The sequence below is a fragment of the Lygodium microphyllum genome, chromosome 17, assembly GCF_053477565.2.
Source record: "Lygodium microphyllum isolate KBCC chromosome 17, Lygodium_microphyllum_v1.1.10, whole genome shotgun sequence".
Lineage (NCBI taxonomy): Eukaryota > Viridiplantae > Streptophyta > Polypodiopsida > Schizaeales > Lygodiaceae > Lygodium > Lygodium microphyllum.
In genome coordinates, this window is record NC_141151.1 from 101374451 (window position 1) to 101393547 (window position 19097).

General features: G+C 39.0%; 1 protein-coding gene across 2 annotated transcripts; it reads right to left on the reverse strand.

The window, feature by feature from the left end:
- Positions 1 to 3556: 3556 nt before the first annotated feature.
- Positions 3557 to 9853, reverse strand: LOC148022197 (uric acid-xanthine permease-like). Of its 2 annotated transcripts, none has more exons than XM_087697839.1 (12): positions 9370 to 9853; positions 8049 to 8121; positions 7841 to 7930; positions 7675 to 7725; positions 7091 to 7236; positions 6804 to 6971; positions 5939 to 6085; positions 5642 to 5761; positions 5262 to 5392; positions 4939 to 5120; positions 4383 to 4802; positions 3557 to 4111 (listed from the first exon to the last, which is right to left on the reverse strand). In XM_087697839.1, the coding sequence occupies exons 1-12, from the start codon at positions 9724 to 9726 to the stop codon at positions 3948 to 3950; spliced, it is 2049 nt and encodes a 682-aa protein (XP_087553965.1). In that variant the 5' UTR covers positions 9727 to 9853; the 3' UTR covers positions 3557 to 3947. The 2 variants fall into 2 exon arrangements, with proteins under 2 accessions (XP_087553965.1, XP_087553964.1); XM_087697838.1 differs by having other exon boundaries at positions 3561 to 4111; positions 4338 to 4802; positions 9370 to 9850.
- Between the last annotated feature and the right edge of the window lie 9244 nt (positions 9854 to 19097).

The following is a 19097-nucleotide window of genomic DNA, read 5'->3' on the forward strand; positions in this document are numbered from 1 at the left end:
TGAAAGCAAGGGCCAAAGCAGTGAAGGCAAGGCTAGAGGTCCAACAACACGCCTTTCTCAATATAGTACTTCATGTAACTCAGGCTGGGGATGATGACCCTATGGAAGGGCTAAAGAGGAAGCTGGAGGTCTCAAGGAGAGCCATAAAATATGGGCTCCAAGAGCACACTCCAAAGACGAGCACTAGCCCAAGCTTGGCGCAATGAAGGTAACTTTTACTGCAAGCAGGGCTCTCAATAGAGGAGTTAGAGCAGCTCAGAATTGGTTGGAGAATAAGAGCACCAAGAGCAACCAACCACAGGAGCCTAGACAGAACCACCAAGGGACAAAGGGCTTGATTTTGAGCAACCTGCCAACATAGAGGCACAGCCTAGTGAACATAGCCCTCTCCCACCTCCAACAACAGAAGAAGCCCAAGAAGAAGAAGATTCTGCCACCACAGAAAGAATTGTCGAGGCAAAAGGAAACACAAAGAGTCGGTTGACTTCACGAGGAAAAAGTTTAATGCTAGACCACAAGACATGCCCGATGTCCAGATGTTGCAAAAACCGAGGAACAACTATCTATCAATGGGGCACTAGAATTAAACCATTGGAAGCAGTGGGAGAACGGGTGTGCATGCCATTTGAATTTGAATTCTTCTACACTTCTTCCCTTGAATCTAGTGTTACCCTCTCAAGTGGTTGAAGGAGCCATCCAAATCGCAAAGAGGCTAGGCACGGAAGAGCCAAGAAAGGTCAAAGGCTATGCAGCCCAACCTAAATGGTGCCAAAGAATCTGGGACACCAATTTTGAGTCAGAGATGGCTTCTTACAACACGCTACTATATGAAAGGGATGATCCCACCTACATGGCTTACCCGATGCACCACGAAGTGGATTTCGACCAGGGGAAACATAGTAGGAATGACTTCCCTTTGCTCTACAATGTCAATGCTGCTACTCCTAAAGACTGACCTTTGGAGCACAATATCTTTGATCTTCCAATACCCACTTTTTGGACGAGTTCATGGCATGCCCCAGCCCTGCTTTCCTTACCACTTGTAATTATCTCCTTCGGCTCTTGTGATTTCTACTAAAACAAAAACCAATAGCCCAAGAAGAGCATCTGCCACCCCTCTATTTTGATATCAATGCAAGGATAGACAACTGTGCAATGCCTAATGTTTAAGGGCTACTCTCTTACCAGCTTTTTGTATGAGCCTTTTAGAAGATATGAGTGATAGTAGGTTCTCAAAATGTAATCATACTTTCCTCTCTACTACCCCTCTCAATGTAAGGATTAACCAAAAGGACTACATGAAAAGCTATGCATTCCTTAGCAAATCTCTTAGGCCCCCTTGAAATGTAGCTACTTAAGAGCATTAAGATAAAGTCTAGCATGCTTCCTCCCAATGTATCTCACACAAAAAAAAAAGAAAACAAAGAAAAGACCCACATGAAGCAAAAAGAAAGAAACAAAGAGCTTCTCATGGTAACATCGAAGTGCCACAAACACCGCACCCAGGGGTTGTCAAGTTAGGTGCATCCGGTGGCCTCGGTTGGCCGGTTCCATGCCTAATCCCTTAGCTCTCCCTGCCTCTCCATTTTACCCTTAGGGCACATTAAGGGGAAGACACACCTAGGGAGTTTTGCGCTCGCCTATACGATAGACATGTGCCTCTAAGTCACATCCACAACACCTCTTCTCGTACACAAATTAAGTCCTCAAGTGTGGGATGGCACCATAGGCTCCTCTCTTGCGATCCGAACAACCCAACTCCCAATCTCATTGGCACAAACATCATGCACTATTACACGGTGAGATAGACACACCCCCAATTAGTGCACTTTCTTTTTCTTTGTTAAGTATACTCAATTGCGATCAACCACCACCGACATCAAAGACCCCTGCTGCCCACTCAAATCTATCCTCAACCTTTGCAATTTCTCATCCAATTTTGTGATACTTCTTCTTCCCGTCCAATCTCCATAAAGCCCCTATCACCGATTCAAATGGCAACCCTTCAACCACATGAATCTTCATCAACAAATGCCTACAAGTGTCATGGGACTGACACTTGGCTAGGAGAGGGGATAATGTTAACCTCAATGCAAAGAAAGCAAAAAGAAAATTAAAAAGACGCAAGGCAAAGTAAAAACAGATGACCCAAACGTAGAAATAGGAAAAAAAAATGCCAAAAGCGCAAGGCCAATCTTAAAAGTTTAGGACAAGCACAAAAGAGGAAAGACACATTTCAAATATAAAAGCGCACTTTAAATCCTTATAAAAGAGTGTCAAGCTCCTTTTGCAATTTGTAAATTGTAGACAAACATGGGTGAAGACACGATGCAAATAGGAAGGGAATAATAAAAAAGAACCTAGACTAAAATGGCCAAGCATGTAAAAAAGAATGGGTACCCAAAGGGGATTAGAGTTTTGTATAAAAGACAAAAAGTAAATGAAGAAGCTCACTCTTGTGTGTAACGAAACTAGCTCTATTTTCTTCTCTTGTTTTTTTTATTCTTGCTTGCTTAAGCTTGTGCTTGAGAGAAAGGAAGTATGAAGAAGTGAGGGAGTGTGTGAGGATAATGAACCGTGGTAGAGAAGCTCTCCATCTTCTCCTCTCTTCTTCTTCTTTTCTCTTCTCTTACCTTGCGTGCAGGAATGGAGCATGGAGCTTGAAGCTTGAGGATTGAGCTTGCACCTTGGATTGTGGAGCTACCTAAGTTCTTAAGAGAGAAGGCAACTCGATCGAGCATGGAGATAAGCTCACTACACTCATAGGTATGAGAGCATATACGACTATGTGAGTGGTAGCCATTGCACTTGGCTTGAAATGCTTGAAAAAATAAGTGATCATTTAGTCTTAACAGTCGAGCGAGAAGCTTCCACAACTCCTTTTGGTCTACCTATAAAATGAGTGCTTTGGATTGATCCCTTCACACACAAATACACATACATAAACACACAATGCAATTGAGAAAGAGAAGAAAAATTGCTCACAATCATACCAAAAGATGTTACACCAATGTTCTAACTACATGGGTATAGTTACATAATATAAATACTCACTTATATAGAAATTTAAAGTTCAAAATAACAAGTGTATTTGTTATTTTTGACCATGTGGCATGAGAGAGTGATGCATCCATACTATAGAGGTACCTTGACACCATTGCTTGCATGCAAGTAGCATAGTATAGTGTGTATATTACAAGAAGCAAGCTATAAATTTGTTAGATAAAGTTAGTATGAAATGTGTTTAAGAAAGACATAAAGAGTGGAAGGGGGGATATATAAACTACACATCCTTGCTTTATATACTTTAACACCCACACTTGCATTGTGATTCTTCAATGTTTTTGCCTTTGGCTTGCAACAAAGATGCATTACATCGTTGAGAAAGAATGAGAGAGAGTATTTCGTTGTTTATACGTTGTAAAAAGTAAGTTGAAAATTTGGGGTATAGTAAAGAAGGAAGGTGTTTAGAGAGAAAGGAGGAAAGAGTATGCAAAGAGGATAAAGGAGAGAGGTTGGGAAAATAAACATATTTGAAAAGTAGTTATTTTGAGAAAAAGCTTTTGCTTGGCAAAATACGAAGCAAGTAAGGGGTAGCCTCACAAGCTTCGCAATAATATATATACAAAGAGAGAATATGTGTGTGTGTGTGTGTGTGTGTGTGTGTGTGTGTAGGTAGAGAGAGAGAGAGAGAGAGAGAGAACTTTTCAAAGACTTACCTTCCATTACTATATCACCCTTCAAAAGAAACCCTTTTCTTTCTTGAATAGCAACCCTTTCTTAATGTCACATAGGCTTAGAAACCTTTTGGTTGGTTCTAGGATCCCCAAGGTAAAAGCTCTAAATAATATATAGGATACATGAGTCCCAAAAGGGAAAAGTTTTGTACACAGGTGGGGTTTTTTAGAAGGTCAGTGTTGTGAATCACTTTGTACGATGTTCATCCATCAATGTTGTGAATCACTTTGTACGATGTTCATCCGTTTGTGCGCGCGCGAAGCACCATCATCAGCTGCTTTCTCAAAAGGGAGGATGAGGTTGAGGAAAAATGCTGTGAAGCCTCCAACCGAGAAGCCATTAGAGATGAAGAGCACCACTGCATCTCTAAAACCTGTAGCAATAATATCAACTCTTTGAGACTGGGCTTTACTTTCTAGGTTGCTAAGAAACATGCAAAAGTACTTTAGATATCTGCGGTTGTTGCTGCACATGAAATGGCTATATGCCCCAGGAGCCGATGGCTCCATCAATGGAAGAATTATGAGAGATTGTGTGTGTGTGTGTGTGTGTGTGTGTGTGTGTGTGTGTGTGAGAGAGAGAGAGAGAGAGAGAGAGACCTCTGTACCCCTCACTCCAGTTGGGATTCACAGGCCAAAAATTACCCTCTTTAGGAAAGCTAGCTTGTCCTGAGATATTGATCCAAGCTGGTACCAGGTTCACACCAAGGCCCATGGCCAGAGCAAGCGTCGCAATGAAACGATTTCTGCGCGTCAGGCCCTCTCTTGAGTTGAGCACATGGATCCCTGATACCACCACACTTGCCACCAGGCATGCTGTCAGAGCACCAAGAATGCAATTGGGAATAGAGATGAACACGGCCGCAAACTTGGCAAAGATGCCGAGCAAGAAAAGCCAGAGACAGCATGCATATCCTGCACGCCTAGACGCACAGCGTGACAGAGAGATCACGCCATTGTTCTGTGCATATGTTGTCAATGGAATGGATGTCCCTAAAGCTGCCCAAAATGCATTGATTCCATCAGCTAACAGTGCGCCTTGTATGGACCTTTCATATTCCGGACCTGTCACAGTGATCCACCTTAGTCCATTTGCCTGATTTGGGGGAGTACGTGAGATAAAAGACAACTGCCACAGAATTGAGTAGACATAGCGAGCTTGCAAAAGATACAGATCATGTGAGGCTGGTGGTCTATATACCATATGGTTTTAAGCCACTTGCTTCAGTTGTTGCAGTAACATCACCGATACATTCAGTAGCAGCCACTATGGATGCAACCAACAAGGGCAGTACAGCAGGTGCATAAAACTTAAGGGGAAACTTATGTGTCCATAGGAAGGTTACCCAGTCAGCAGATTTGATCTGCTGCCCTGTTATATACCTGCAAAGATCCAACTCCTGAGTGTTCCACAATAAAATGATGTTGGCTAAGCTTCTAAGGTATAGAGAGTGCATAACTGGAAAATAAGAACCTGCTACTTGATCACATAAATGCTCTTAGTACCCGTAAGCATGTTCTTACCTGAAAGAATGGCACACAAACCCCGAACAGACAGCAGCAGCACATGGAGGCTGTGTGCAAACAGTACTATTAGGAAACTGAGAGATAGGTGTTCCAGTTATCTGATTTGTCACATTGTTATATTGCACTCCCTGCATTATTGAAAACAAGATCATGTTAAGTTGAGTCGACATTGTTAATATGCACTTTGCATGCAGATACAGTTGCTGCACTCTTAAAGACACTATGGTCAATCCATCTGTTCCTTCAGAGCTTCGCTAGCTGTTGCACCTGCCATTTGTAGGCATGCAACTAAACCAGAGTCTGATTGCTCCTGCTAAATCCAGAGCGTGTCCGCTATTTTTTTGCAAGCACTTTCTTGAACAACATGTGGAACCTACCAAAGGAAGAACATCGTAGCACATCGGTGCTGGGCATACTGGTGTAGCACAGTTCTCCTGACAGTCAGTTACATGAGTAACTGCAGCTACTATCATAGAAATTGCCAAGGCAACAATGACCTGCACAACCATAAATGCTGTGAGCTAAGATTGTGAGAATTAGAACAACAATGTTCAGCTAGAGGTCAAACACGAAATTTTCTTTGTCTGTAAATACAGAGGTAAAAACCTCATTGAGCTATTTCACTTGCATTAAAAGTTTTGAGACCAAAGTAGCTACTACATTGTAAGAGCTACCTGCGTGTTCCTCATGAAAGGTGATCCCAAGAGCTCTATCATTATGAAAGAGATAAAAACTATCAAGCCTAGGCCCAAGTAATAGCGATGTCCAAATGGTAATACCACATCCCCATTACCACTGCAAGGAACTCTTGTTGTCAACACCTGCCAACACAATTGATCGTGAATGCTATGATTAGAAGACTGTTTAGGCCTTTACAATGACATCATAAGTCCCATATACAGATGCATAAACATGACTCATCTATGCATAGTCGTTTTCAGACTTGTATGAAAAAAAAATTAAGATGTTTGAAAACATTTGAAAAACAGATGTCTGAAATCAATATTTCAGACTTGACTCTTTTGGGGGCATAAAATATTTGGGGATGTTTGTTAAAAATGATGATTTCTGGTCACTTTTCTCTGTTTTCTGGTCTGTGAGTGTGTGCAGCCTGCAAATGGCTTTTGCTGAGTGAAAATGACTGATTTCAACCTGCGTGAAGTCCACGAACAGTGGGAAACATAGCTGCCTGCTTGGAAACACTGCTGCCTCAACAAGAATGCAGTGCATTCAGCCTCTACTGTTACTGTTCACAGCTGAAAGCTGAAGTTCTCTCTCTCTCTCTATCTCTCTCTCTCTCTCTCTCTCTCTCTCTCTCTCTCTCTCTCTCTCTCTGATTTATCTTTTTATTCTCATAATTTGTTAAAATATGTAATGTATTAGGGTGACTCACATATATTCAGGTCTGGGATTCAAATTATACTCGAATCATACTTTCATACACATTTGCGTTTGCCGTTTGATTCATGTATGGAAAATCTATGGATCTCTGCATATTTGCACACTTATGCGAGAGAACGCAACCATTTGCAGCATTACCTGGCTAGCACAATACTGACCTCCTCCCCAAAGCGCAAACCCTGTTGCCACCAGAGAAACACCCACTAGAATAAGGCACGTGCCTGTCACCACAGGTGGAAAAATTCTGCGTATAACTTTTGGTGATAGGAATGAGAGGGCTGTCTGAAACCAGCACACCACCAAAATCTGAAAGGGCACAAAATGGAAAGGGAGTTTATTGCATCTAACCTGACGTTTATACCACAACAACCAACAATAAACTGTGCATATTAATTAAGTAGAACATTCAGTTAATTTTAACTCACAGTTCCCAAAATAGCACCATAAGCCTCCTCCCCAGTGTGGCAATGGCCCTTCAATGCTTGTGGAGGACATTGATTGCAAGAACCATTCACTTGGCAAGGGGTACCATTACATGAGCATTCTTGCAGGCTTATAAGCACATGTTGAGCTGCCAAAAGATATTACCCAGAATCACAACCTTTACCATACACAAGTGCAAATCAACTCTCTTAATCTGTAGGCTCACATTTGGGTACTATTGTAAGAAACAGCTGGGCACTGTCGTACAGCTGGAACTATTTGGACACTGTTTTAAGAAATTGGTATAATGGCATTTGCACCCAGAAAATAGCCTCCATAACTTGTAATGTTTGAATTCTATTGGACTTGAACTCGTAGCAGGTAGTAATAGTTCCTAACCAACCCCTATACTAGGTGAACAAGAGCAGTAGGGGATGGAGGAATTGCGACAAAAAGAAACAATGGCATCACTACCCTTCAGACTTCTCAGGGAATCAAAATTAATGGGCATTAAGATGCTGAGGACATGAACAATGAGAAAGAATGATCGAGAAAAAAGCATTGTAAATTTAAACGGAGAACTCACCAACAGGAATGTATGCAAACGAAATACCCATGACAGACAGAAGCCCGGACCCTGCAAAGAACAAAGTAATTAGTCCTAAGGGCAGCCCACCAGCAGGAGCATAAAGAGATCCCTGTTCATGCTTTTGTATGTATGGGAACAACTTGGTGTGTGATTCCACACGTACCTATAACATAGTTAGTATAAGGTATCTTGATCTGATAGACCTGAATGAAAGATGCCACTGAAGTGACAATTAAGGCTGCAGATACAAGGTCTGCACTTGAACAAAAAAGACACTGTAATTAAACTGAATATCGAGAGTGTATGTGAAACGAACACATTAACCACTGTGGGCGAAGGAAAAAAAATACAGAGTGTGAGAGAGAGGTTACAAGGTTCTATCTTGGGTGACGAGAAGGTAGCAGAGCCTGCAATAATAACAGGTGCAGTGATGATGCCACCCACCTGTCATACCACATCCAGTTAGCTAAGGCCTTGACTAAACCATGAGTTCCATTGCTTCTTTTCAAAACCAAAAACAATGCATAAGTCTGATAGGCAGGTACTGTGGGTCCTCTCTCTGCCATCCCTTGTAGGGTCCATTCCCATTTCATCATACCTAATCAAATCTTAATATTACGTACAGTTTCAGGAGAAAAAGGTACCAACATATGATGCTGGTCATTAGCATTGATATTTACAGACCAATACACCATCAGCTTGCACTAAGAAACAGAACAGCATATGAAACAAATCAGAAATGCCTGGATCACTCCAATATTATACAACCTAATGAGCATCACCTAGCATTTTCAATCTTCAGCCACAATAATCACCCAAGCCAGAAACCAATTAACAATCAAAAATCAATTCACTTCAAATTGTAGCAAGTCATCAGTATCACTCAGGTGTATTGAGGAGAATCAGGGCAACTTTTATGCTCAACCAATCATCATCCAACTCAACTTTGGTTTTGCATTACAATTGAACATGTTCAACACCAACAACCGATTCAAAATGTAGTGGGTAAGCGATTTGATTAAATTATCAGCATCACACAGGAGGATGCAACTTTTATCCCCCAACGAATCATTACCCGACTCAGTTAGTTCGGTCTTGCAATATCAAGAATCAAATCAAGTTGGGGGAAAGTATGTAATTATAAGGCGAATGTTATCCTCAACCGATCATCACCCAACTCAGAACCCAAATTATTTTAGTTTTTCTATTGCCATGGAACATGTTCACTACCAACAATGGTTGGTTTGAATCAGCATGACCTAGATGAATACATCTACCATACCCAACCACCAACCATCACCCAACTCAGAGCCCACATTAGTTAGGACTTTTATCCACAAGAAGTTTTAGACGAGCTCTCATTATAATTCCCACATTGTGAACTATGACAACATCATAAGCTTCTGCTCCGGAGGCACCGGCTACCTAGCTACGTGTGAACCGTGCTGCTGCTTGGGAGGCTTTACATACCAGCTAAGGTATGCTCGGGTTCCTTCGAGCAGAAACTCATGATACTGAACGCTACAGGGCAAAACGAGGGAAAAGAGCCCCGTTTTCCCACATGAGAAAATGTCAAAAACTTCTTGTGATTGCCAAGTCTTGAACATTGTTCCATATTCCAAATACGATTGAGAAAATGCAAATCAAATCCAACTGTGGCATTAAGGAATCAACAGAGAATCACTTGAGTACCATTGCTAAGGCATGCTGAAGGCCCATGACAAGGGCCAGGATGAGGGGGATTTGATCGTCTTTAGAGTAGAAAGGGGGCGATTTTCTGACGCCATGGAAGGGGGAGCGAGGCATGCAGAGGAAGCCCCAGTCGTAGTCCCCAAAGATCTTGCGTTTCCATGAAGAAGGCGGGCTGTGCTCCTTGAAAGGAGGGGAAGGAGACGATGAGGATGATGGGGAAGAGTCGGGCAGGCTGTAATGGTTGTAACCAGTTTCTGCATCGAATTTAGTAGAAGCAGCAGTAGTAGCGTCAGGAGGAGGGGTTGCTTGACGATGATTATGATCATGAGAGTTGAAAGGAGACGAGAGGCCTGACATTTCTTGGGCTCTGTGTCAGCTTGTAGGTAGCAAGGTGACGGACCTAACAAGAGCCTCTCTGTGATATAGAAATATGTGACAGTGTGTTTGCTAGGATTAGAATTTAGGCCGGATTAAGGTCTTTAAAATATCTAGTAGTCTGGATTCTTGACAATCGATGTCTACTCGGATTTAAGAGACCGAGCTAGCGTGTAGGGACTGGCTCACAATGGTAGCATTGTATGGTGAGTGGGGTGAATCTTCAACGGAAAATTTACCGCAGGGGCCCGAAAGAGAGAAAAAGTAGCCATTGATTTTGGGAATAGAGAGAGAACAATTAATTAGCCCTCCCTTTGGGAATGAATCTTCAAGAAAGTACAAGGCTGAAGATAGATATCAGTATGGGTCCCGCTTTTACAATGACGTATCGGTAACTCCCGATTGGTTGCCGGTTACTCAACCTTTTTGTTTTTTTAAAATTTAATTGAAAGGAGATAGTTGACCTTCATCAAAGCTATTCGCGGGCGTGTGGTATAGAGCGGCTCTGTGTGGAGTCGGGGGTGCAGGGTTCAGAGACCTACGCCCCTTTTAGGGGTCTTTTAATTTGTGGGCCCCACGATCACCCAATCACCAAGTAAACCCGTCAAAAACCGTGGGGCCCTTGCTGATATATATCCAGAGCCGCTCTTTTGGGCCACGCCTAAGTCCATTTGAGTCCTCACCTGCACACGCCCATGCAGTCTAGTTATAGAAGAGTGTGGTTGAGGTGCTTGATTGGTTGTTAAGCCTTGAAACTTTTTGGTAAACTAATGGTATTTGTTAAGCCCACAAGTGCTTCATTATAACCCTTTCCTTGCCAAGGGTTTGTGGGGTTTTTGCAAGCATAGCAAAATCCTCCCACTTATTTCATAGTTGTTGGGTGCAACTAGGTGCATATTGGGGGGAGTGGGGGAAGCAAAGTTCCCTTCCCCCCACTAACATTGAGCGTGACCAAGCCCTTACAACACCCATTGGACCATGCAATTAATACCCACCCTACTCTCTTGCGCATTCAAGTAGTCAGGTTAGCAAGTTACCAAGGTTTTCATCACCCGTTGGAGCACTCATAAGCCCTCATGGAAAAGGTTGTGCTAACAACCTTAGCATGTTAATGGATCAATAAGGAGGGCCATCTTCAACAAACCCCAAGCATCAATGAGAGAGAGAGCTGTGTGACATGTTGACTTTCTAATATAATTAAATAATAGAATAAAAAATAAGTAAACAATGAATTATCTTATGAGCCCAAACTACTAGCTATTGATCATGCATGCCCAAAGTTCCGAGAACTTCTTTTCCTTCCTCTTCAATGTTGCATAAAATTATATTGCCTCACATTGAGAATCTTGCTCATTATTTGGTTTACCAACATAAATATTGCACATGATCCATCCATTATATGTTGTGTCATCATATGGACAATAAATTCCAAGTTGAATTTTAATTCCAATATTCAAAGGTAAACTAATAACATGTTTCTAGAACCTTCTTTGTGATTATTTTGAACTCAACCAACTTTTTACAAGAAGTTTTTTTTTGGGGTAGCATGATAATGTAGCCAAAACATATATTAGTGGTAAAAAAAAAAGAAGATATTTATAGCACCATGTTGGATAAGCCTAAAAAACGAGAGAGTCTTTTAGCAATAGCCTTATAAGTTGCTCTTTTCTTCTTTAATGCATTGAAAACCCTTGCTAAACAATAGCTTTGCTAGGCCTAATAAACTTTTCGCAAGAAGTTAGAGCCACTGTTATAATCACTCTCAAACATATCTCTAACCATGTGAACTTGTCCAATAGATTTGCATTGCCAAATCAAAAAAGTCATCCATAAGCATTCAAATGTATATATAGGGCCCATTTCAAACTACTTATTGCTAGGTGACTTGTTTATTACCGAGTCACTCATGCAATACGCATTGTAGGTAGAAGAGCTTCCCTAATTTTTGGTAGGAAGAATCAATTTTGTAATACCTTATAAAAGAAGACATGCTAGAGCATTATTAATTTATTTTTGTATCTAACCATAGGGATGAATGCATGTGCCCAATATGAGATATATTTTGGTCTGAGGTGGTAATAATCATGCAAAGATTCACAAGAGGTTACTTTCCAACGTAGCATTACTTCAAGGGAATAAGTATTGACTTTATGATATAGATAAGAAGTCTTAATGCATTGATTTTGGAGAAATCACTTCATTCCCTTTTCTTAGATTCCATAATTGGGTCCCAAAGTGTGGTTGCTATTGCCTAAGATAGGATTCGACACTAACTTTTTATATGAATATTGCCATATCTATGTCTATTTTGATTAACTTATGAGCAAGAGAACAACTTGAGTGGGCCAATGAGTTTCAAAAGTGTCATAATTTATAGAGAAAGTAGCCAAGGTCTTTAAGGTTGCTTTCAAGGTAATGCTTAGGGGGGGAATTCAAGTGAGCAATGTGGTAAATAATTTGGAAATGAACACATCAGGATGTATAAATCTTTCTAAAGAATACACATATTGGATTTGCTTTGTTTTAGGAGAAGATAGTTAAAGTCGCACACATTTTGACACATTGGAAGGTTTATCTAAATGAAGCGAAGTTAAATCATTTCGGAAAATACCAACATATATTGATAATTTAAAGCATTTATAGACATCATCTTACATGGATCGTCCAACTTTTTTTAAAAAAATGCGATGCCTTATTCCGAGTCAACTTCTGGGTATCGACCTTGCGGTTAGTTGGTACACACACACACACACACACACACCCCCCTACCAGTTGAACTACGGCTATTTGGCATCATCTTCCATGGATCGTCCAACTTAATAACATCATTTGAAGAAAAGGGTGCTTATTAAGAAATCTCTGTATATGACAGACTAGGTTCCTTTTAATGTCAAAGTGCATTCCTAGGCATGTCAATGGATGCACATTTGTCACTTGCAAATCATGAAAGAAAGTCACTACATCAATTTGCATAACTCATGCGTTTTTTCAGAGTCTGGGCCAATGTTCATGGAAAAAACATTTCTAGTAAGAGATTAAAAAACCTTTAACTTAAAATTTTAGTGGGATTTTTGAGTCACATTATAAATATTTACCCTACTAAAATTTTTCTAAAGCTAAAAACTTTAAACCTTCTGCTATAAAACTTGAAAGCTTTATTCAAAAATATTACAATTTATTTTACATTAAACCGCGGTCTGTTCGTGAATGCTAAAAGCAGAAATTGTCATAGGCTTGACTAGGAAAGTTTTGTGACCTGAGAGTGCTGTGGCAGCAAGTAGAGTCTGTGCTTGCATTTCATTTCAAAGTAAAGGTGATGATGAATTTGGTTAGGAAGAAGGGGAAAATGCAAGTCACACCATACAAACTCGAGTTATTTGACATGTAAAAGGTCTAGTAGGTATCCAAGTGACCCCCTTTCTTGTTGCCAAAGCGACATGTTATTTGGTGTGGGGGGGGGTTAGCTGAATTCACGGGGCTTAAAGTTTTAAAAGTGTCGTCGTTGATGATGAGAAATAAGCGGGAGCAATGTGGCATCTACAATAATAGTAATAGTAGATTATTAATTAATTAACGACATATAGTAAATTGTAAGAGAAATATAATACTATTATATTGCGGTCTGCTGCAGGAGCCCTCGGTCAACAAGAGCAAGGGTCAACGCGTAGAGACGGGTCAGCTTTGACTGGATCAATGGCTTCTTCTTCTTTTTCTAATAATGACGAGGACGAGGACGACGATGATGATGATGATGAGAGAGGAGTCAGGACTCAGGAGTCAGGACTCAGGCTGTGATTCGGCCGCCGGCGAAGACTTTTTGAACGCCTGTCTTAAATGCGATTTAAGAGGAGGGAACTTCGAAGTTGTGAAGGGGCCCACCGACGCCGGCCCGGAGCCATCAAGTCAAGGTTTGGATTTGACAAGCTCCCTACTATTAATAATAATTATCCGTGCTCACGAAAAATATCAGTACCTGGTGGTAGAGTCAAGGTTTGGATTTGACAAGCTCCCTACTAATAATAATAATAATAATAATATCAGTGCTCACGAGTCACGGAAAACTTCTTTTTCCATCCAGTGGAAAAAAGCAGCAAGCTTTAACCTTTAGTCTGTTTTGGGAGGGAAATAGCCGGTTTTTATAACTCAAATACTAACTCAAAGAGCTTTTCACATACAAGTGTTGAAAATCTCAAGATTTTAGATTTCCTCTCTAATCCCAAACCAAAAGTTTAGGCAAACTTATTCTTGGCTACATAAACAACCTTATAGACCAACCCTTCCCTTTCAGCTTCTCTAACCATCATGACAATTCGTCCCTTAAATGCATTCTCACATTACTTATTTACTAGTCCCAAAAAGGTTTTTAAGAAAAAAATTGCATGCTCCCTCCCACCGTGAGAGTGGGGAAGTATCCAACATGTTCGAGGGTGGGGAATGATGAACTACGCAAATCCATCATAAATATTTTATGCCTAAGGAAGCTTATGTGCCCAAAGGTGTTTAGAATTGTAGGGAGTATAGTGTTGTGTGGCCACATTAATGGTCTAGAGGCATTTCTAATGCTCATCAACGCACTATAGAGTTACTTCTGCAAAAATAGAATAATAAAAGGATACTTTGTTTGAGTTATCAAGTCTCATCCTCCTCAAAGTGCCTACCCAAAAAAACGGAAACAAGATTGGACCATTTCACTCGTATATATGTTCACTATAAAATTTTATGCTTCAAGCATAGTTCTATTGAAAAATGTAATTCTAGGTTGATTAGGATGATAGGGATATTGCAAAATGCCTTCATTGAGAGCTTGAGGGTGCCCAACTAGGATTGTAAACTTGCTATAAACTAGCATTGAGGGTGATGCCATGCTTAGCTCTCACTTGACTTTGTGGAGATATTGAAAGTAAGTGTGAACATTGTGCCACATGTTTACTTCCTAGGTTCACGTGTATGCAGTCTTCAACATAACATCCCTTTGTTGGGAAAATTGAATACATTGTTTGTTTTTCCATCAAGAAAATCCTCTTGACTCCATTGGAACAAAGGGGATTCAAAATAATTTGAAAGGGCTAAAAATGGATTAAACTTCATCATCAATCCTAATCTACCCTTATATGAGGGTCCAAAAACTACCAATGATGTGAATTTTCCCTGAAACCAATTGTGTCGAGGTAGGCATTTAAAAAAATTCTTATCTACCATTTCTCATTGGATTATCTACAATTGCACTCTTGATTAATCTACGTTCCAATTGTTAAGCTAATAATGTTCATGATTTGGATGTTTGTGATATACTTACAAATTCTCACATGAATCCTTGGTAAATAGGATAGAAAGTGAAAGGAGATATTTCTCAACCAATAGTTGTGACTTCTTATCATTGTACCAACATAATGATAAATTCTAAAAGAATTACAAGAGCCTAAAATGAAACTTTCCACCTAAACATTCCTGAATGCAAGGGTCATTAATTAATTATGTGTACCATCCACCACCTAGATTTTAAATGTTGTGTTGTGAATTGAAGAAGATGGCATTGCAAAATGTCAACATTGAATTAAAATCCCAAAGAAAAATATCGGTCACAATAGAGCCAAGCTATCATGTCACATAGGGTGTCCAAGTCATCCCCAATTTCTATTAAGGTTGTTATGTTCCTTGAGGTGCATGAGCTTTGATCTATATACTTACATGAACCATCTAGTATATCTCCTTTTTGGACTTTGTGCCATGAATTGAAGGACTAGACATCACAAAATATGCAAACATCAATATTAGAAGGCTTAATGATAAAATTGCCAAATATTATCGATGATATTACTTGGTTATCATGTGTTTGGGCTGTCCAAGCCATCCCCACCCTCTAGGAAATTTTCCATGCCCCTTGAGATGCACTTTGAACCATGGTTGTCACATCCTTATTTTTGAGGCCCTTTATACTCCTAAGTTTAATGCAAAATCAGATAAGGCCCCTTTGCTCACATTTTGGCACTTTACCAAAATTGGTAAGTTCCCCTAGAGGTAAAAGCATTAGAGTCTAGATATATCCTACTACAAGAATTATGTGACTCAAAGCCAAGCTTAGGAGATTATCATTTGTGTGTGAATTTGAAGAGCTAGCTATCACAAATTGGCAACACAAGTTAACTAACTATATAGTGTATTAGAAACTAGAATGGTACTAGCATTTATATACTTTCTTTTCTATTAAAAAAATATATTACTAGAAGTCCTTATTCTATCCATTCACAAAATATCATGACAAAACATTTCTTGGTGTACTTCATTTGTAACTATAAGACACATGATTTTGTGTTAGCTCATTGGCATGACCATTTAGCATTTTTGGGTCTCTTTTTTATAGCCCACCAATCGGGATTTTTAAAGGACTTAACCAGATAAGTTGTTGGAGTCTAGATAATAGCGTGTTGGTAGTCTACTCTTTTATTCTCACTAGTTGATATATGACTTCTCATTCAAGGTACATTCTCCTTTCTTTTGGATGACTTATCATAATGTTCATTCAAGCTTTGACTGCTCTTCCTTGTCCACAGCCTCTAAGATTATTGTTGTTCCCCTTGCTCTTCTTGTTGGCTAGTTCGGATTGCAATTATACTAGAGTGTATCTAAAATCATGAACTTAGATTTGTGCAACACATTGATAATGCAACAAACTTGCACAAATAACTTGTCTTACTCCTAAAGATCATTCCTTGTTCGATGGGTCCCAAAATCAATTATAATCTTTGCAAATGTGTCCTATATATTTTCTTCTGCCAAGTGCGAAGGAATGAGAAAATATAAGTCATGTTCAAGCCATCAAACAAGCCTCAAGGATTCACATCGACATTATAAAGGGAAAACTATCTTTAGGTGGCAATGAAAGTTTTTGTTGACCCTCCCATTCTATGATCTAATCATAAAGCTAAGAAATAACCTTGCCACCTACACTAAAAGGGGGAAAAAAATCTTATCCTTGTAAAAAGTAACAAGACGAGAATCACATGTTGATTTAAGTAAACAAAGCTACCATTGTCAATTTCTAAAAATGATGAATGTGTAGAGTGACACCTTTTGTGATTGGGACCATTATCAATACATGTTAGATACCTCAAAACTATCTTCTCATAGAGTGATTTAAAAAATATATGATCTTGCTATTCATCAAGATCAACATCAAATTTTCCACAATCTTAACCATATAGAGTTGTGCTTTCATTGCAAAGCCTCATCTTCTAAAGTTATCAAAAGCCTTTATGAAAAAACATATAACTATCTTCTCTGCTTAAAAATCTCGTTTTAAATAAAGATATACAATCTTCCATCACAAAAGCACAAAATCCTAATATAAAATCCATAGGATGCTCATTTAGGAAGAAACAATCAAACTACTTCTCTTAATATATGCTGATGAAAGGGTCATAAATTCAATTGTTTTGCATTGTAACATTAATGAGGCATATACAGGGACATCAGCCAATGGAGTCTTATTGAATGCTTTTATAGCACAAAGAAACATTTTAGCAATTTGAACTTTCCCTTTCACCATAACAACCTAGATAAATATCAAATCTTGATGATAACATGGTTTACTTCTTATTGGTCAAACCAAAACACATCAATCCAAAACAATACAAGAGATTAAGCCCTTAGACGCCCTCTTGATGCATTTTTTGAACTTAAAAAAACTGAGGGGTGTATCTACAATTGTGATAAAAAGGTAGTCAAAAGACCTATGTCCAAATTTGTGTTTATTTGATATAGTATAAGAGCGAGTTTTTGCGGATTTCTAAATGCACTTAGACTAAAGATTTTACATTATTTACTAGTCACTTAAATATGACATGACTTGCAATTTTCATGCATATTTTAATATAAATATAAATACACTTCTTGTAGATTTAAAAAACAGGGAGTTGCCAGTTGTGGACTTGTGGCTCCAACCACAATTTTGCAACTAGTAGCTTCTTGGAAACAAAGCAACCCCCCCCCCCCCCCCCCCCCCCCCAAAAAAAAAAAAAAGGCCCTTTCTTGCATGTTTGTTGGATGCTATTTATATGAATAGTCCCACATGGTATTAGAAATTGCACATGACAATTTGATACAATGAACTGTTGAATGATAATATAAAGAGAAAAAAAGAATGAAAAAATAGTGTTGTTGTTTGTGTTATAATTTGTACAAATATATGGACTCAAAAGTACAAAATCTTTGCTTGGATTGCAAAGTACAAGTTCTATAACATAAGGTAGTATATATTATCCACTACCCTTTCCAAAGCCATTCGCTTGAGTGGTTCTTGCTTGCAAGTCTCGCTATTTAATTCATTTTGCCTACACAAATGAGACATCTTACATATTAACACTTAGAAAAATATAGACTAACACTAAAACCACAAAATATTTAAAATTTTAACACTACAACTAAGAACCAAATTGTATTAGAACTAAAGAGTGTTCTTCTACACCTTCAAGTGCTATATAAACTATGCCTTACACTTTAAGAACTCTATACACTCCACATTATACTCCTTAAAACTATAGGATGGAGATTGCATGGACAAGACTCCTATAAAGATTTGAACTTTGTACACTCATATGACAAATCTTGCACATCAAAGTCTGTAGAGCTCATAGAACAAGGTCTACACATCAACAACGAGTAAATTTGAATGATTTAAACCATGCAAATTTTAAAACATAGAAAATGATGCATACCTTGGATGTTTTGAGAAGATGCTTCTTTTGGTTCCTTGTATATAACAAGATGTGAGTGCTACACATATTTCATAATTGTGACCTTTAAGATCTCTTCTTAAAGAGGCATTGCTCTTTTCTATTTGACATAGCCAACCTACAACAAGTAGTGATTTTTCATCATAGCTATCCCTATATAATCTCAAAGTATCAATATATAAAAAGTTTGTTTATCATATAGTTTAACAACCTCTTTAAAAACAATACTTTGAGATGATAAATTAGGTGATCATGATGGAAGATCACCACCTAAGAATATGTAGAAAAGAGATTAAAGTTGACCTACTTTAACTAGAATCCTATTGGAAGCATCATAATAAAACATGAGCAACATTCAAGCCTTGCTCAAGACTCGAATCTTTCCTCATGTTGATGTTGGGAGAGAAACCCTAAATTTGATAAAAGTTAAGAGAAAACATATAAAATGATAAGAGATATCTCATGATCTTTAATAGCCCTTTGATAGCAAGTTGGTCAATGGGATTATTAAGCATTTCAGGCACATTAGAAATAAAGAGTCTAATTGGCCATGAAGCAAAAACAACTTAGGAAAGGCACTCTACTTTGACATAGGTAGAGGTAGAGGCCGAGCTACTGGTT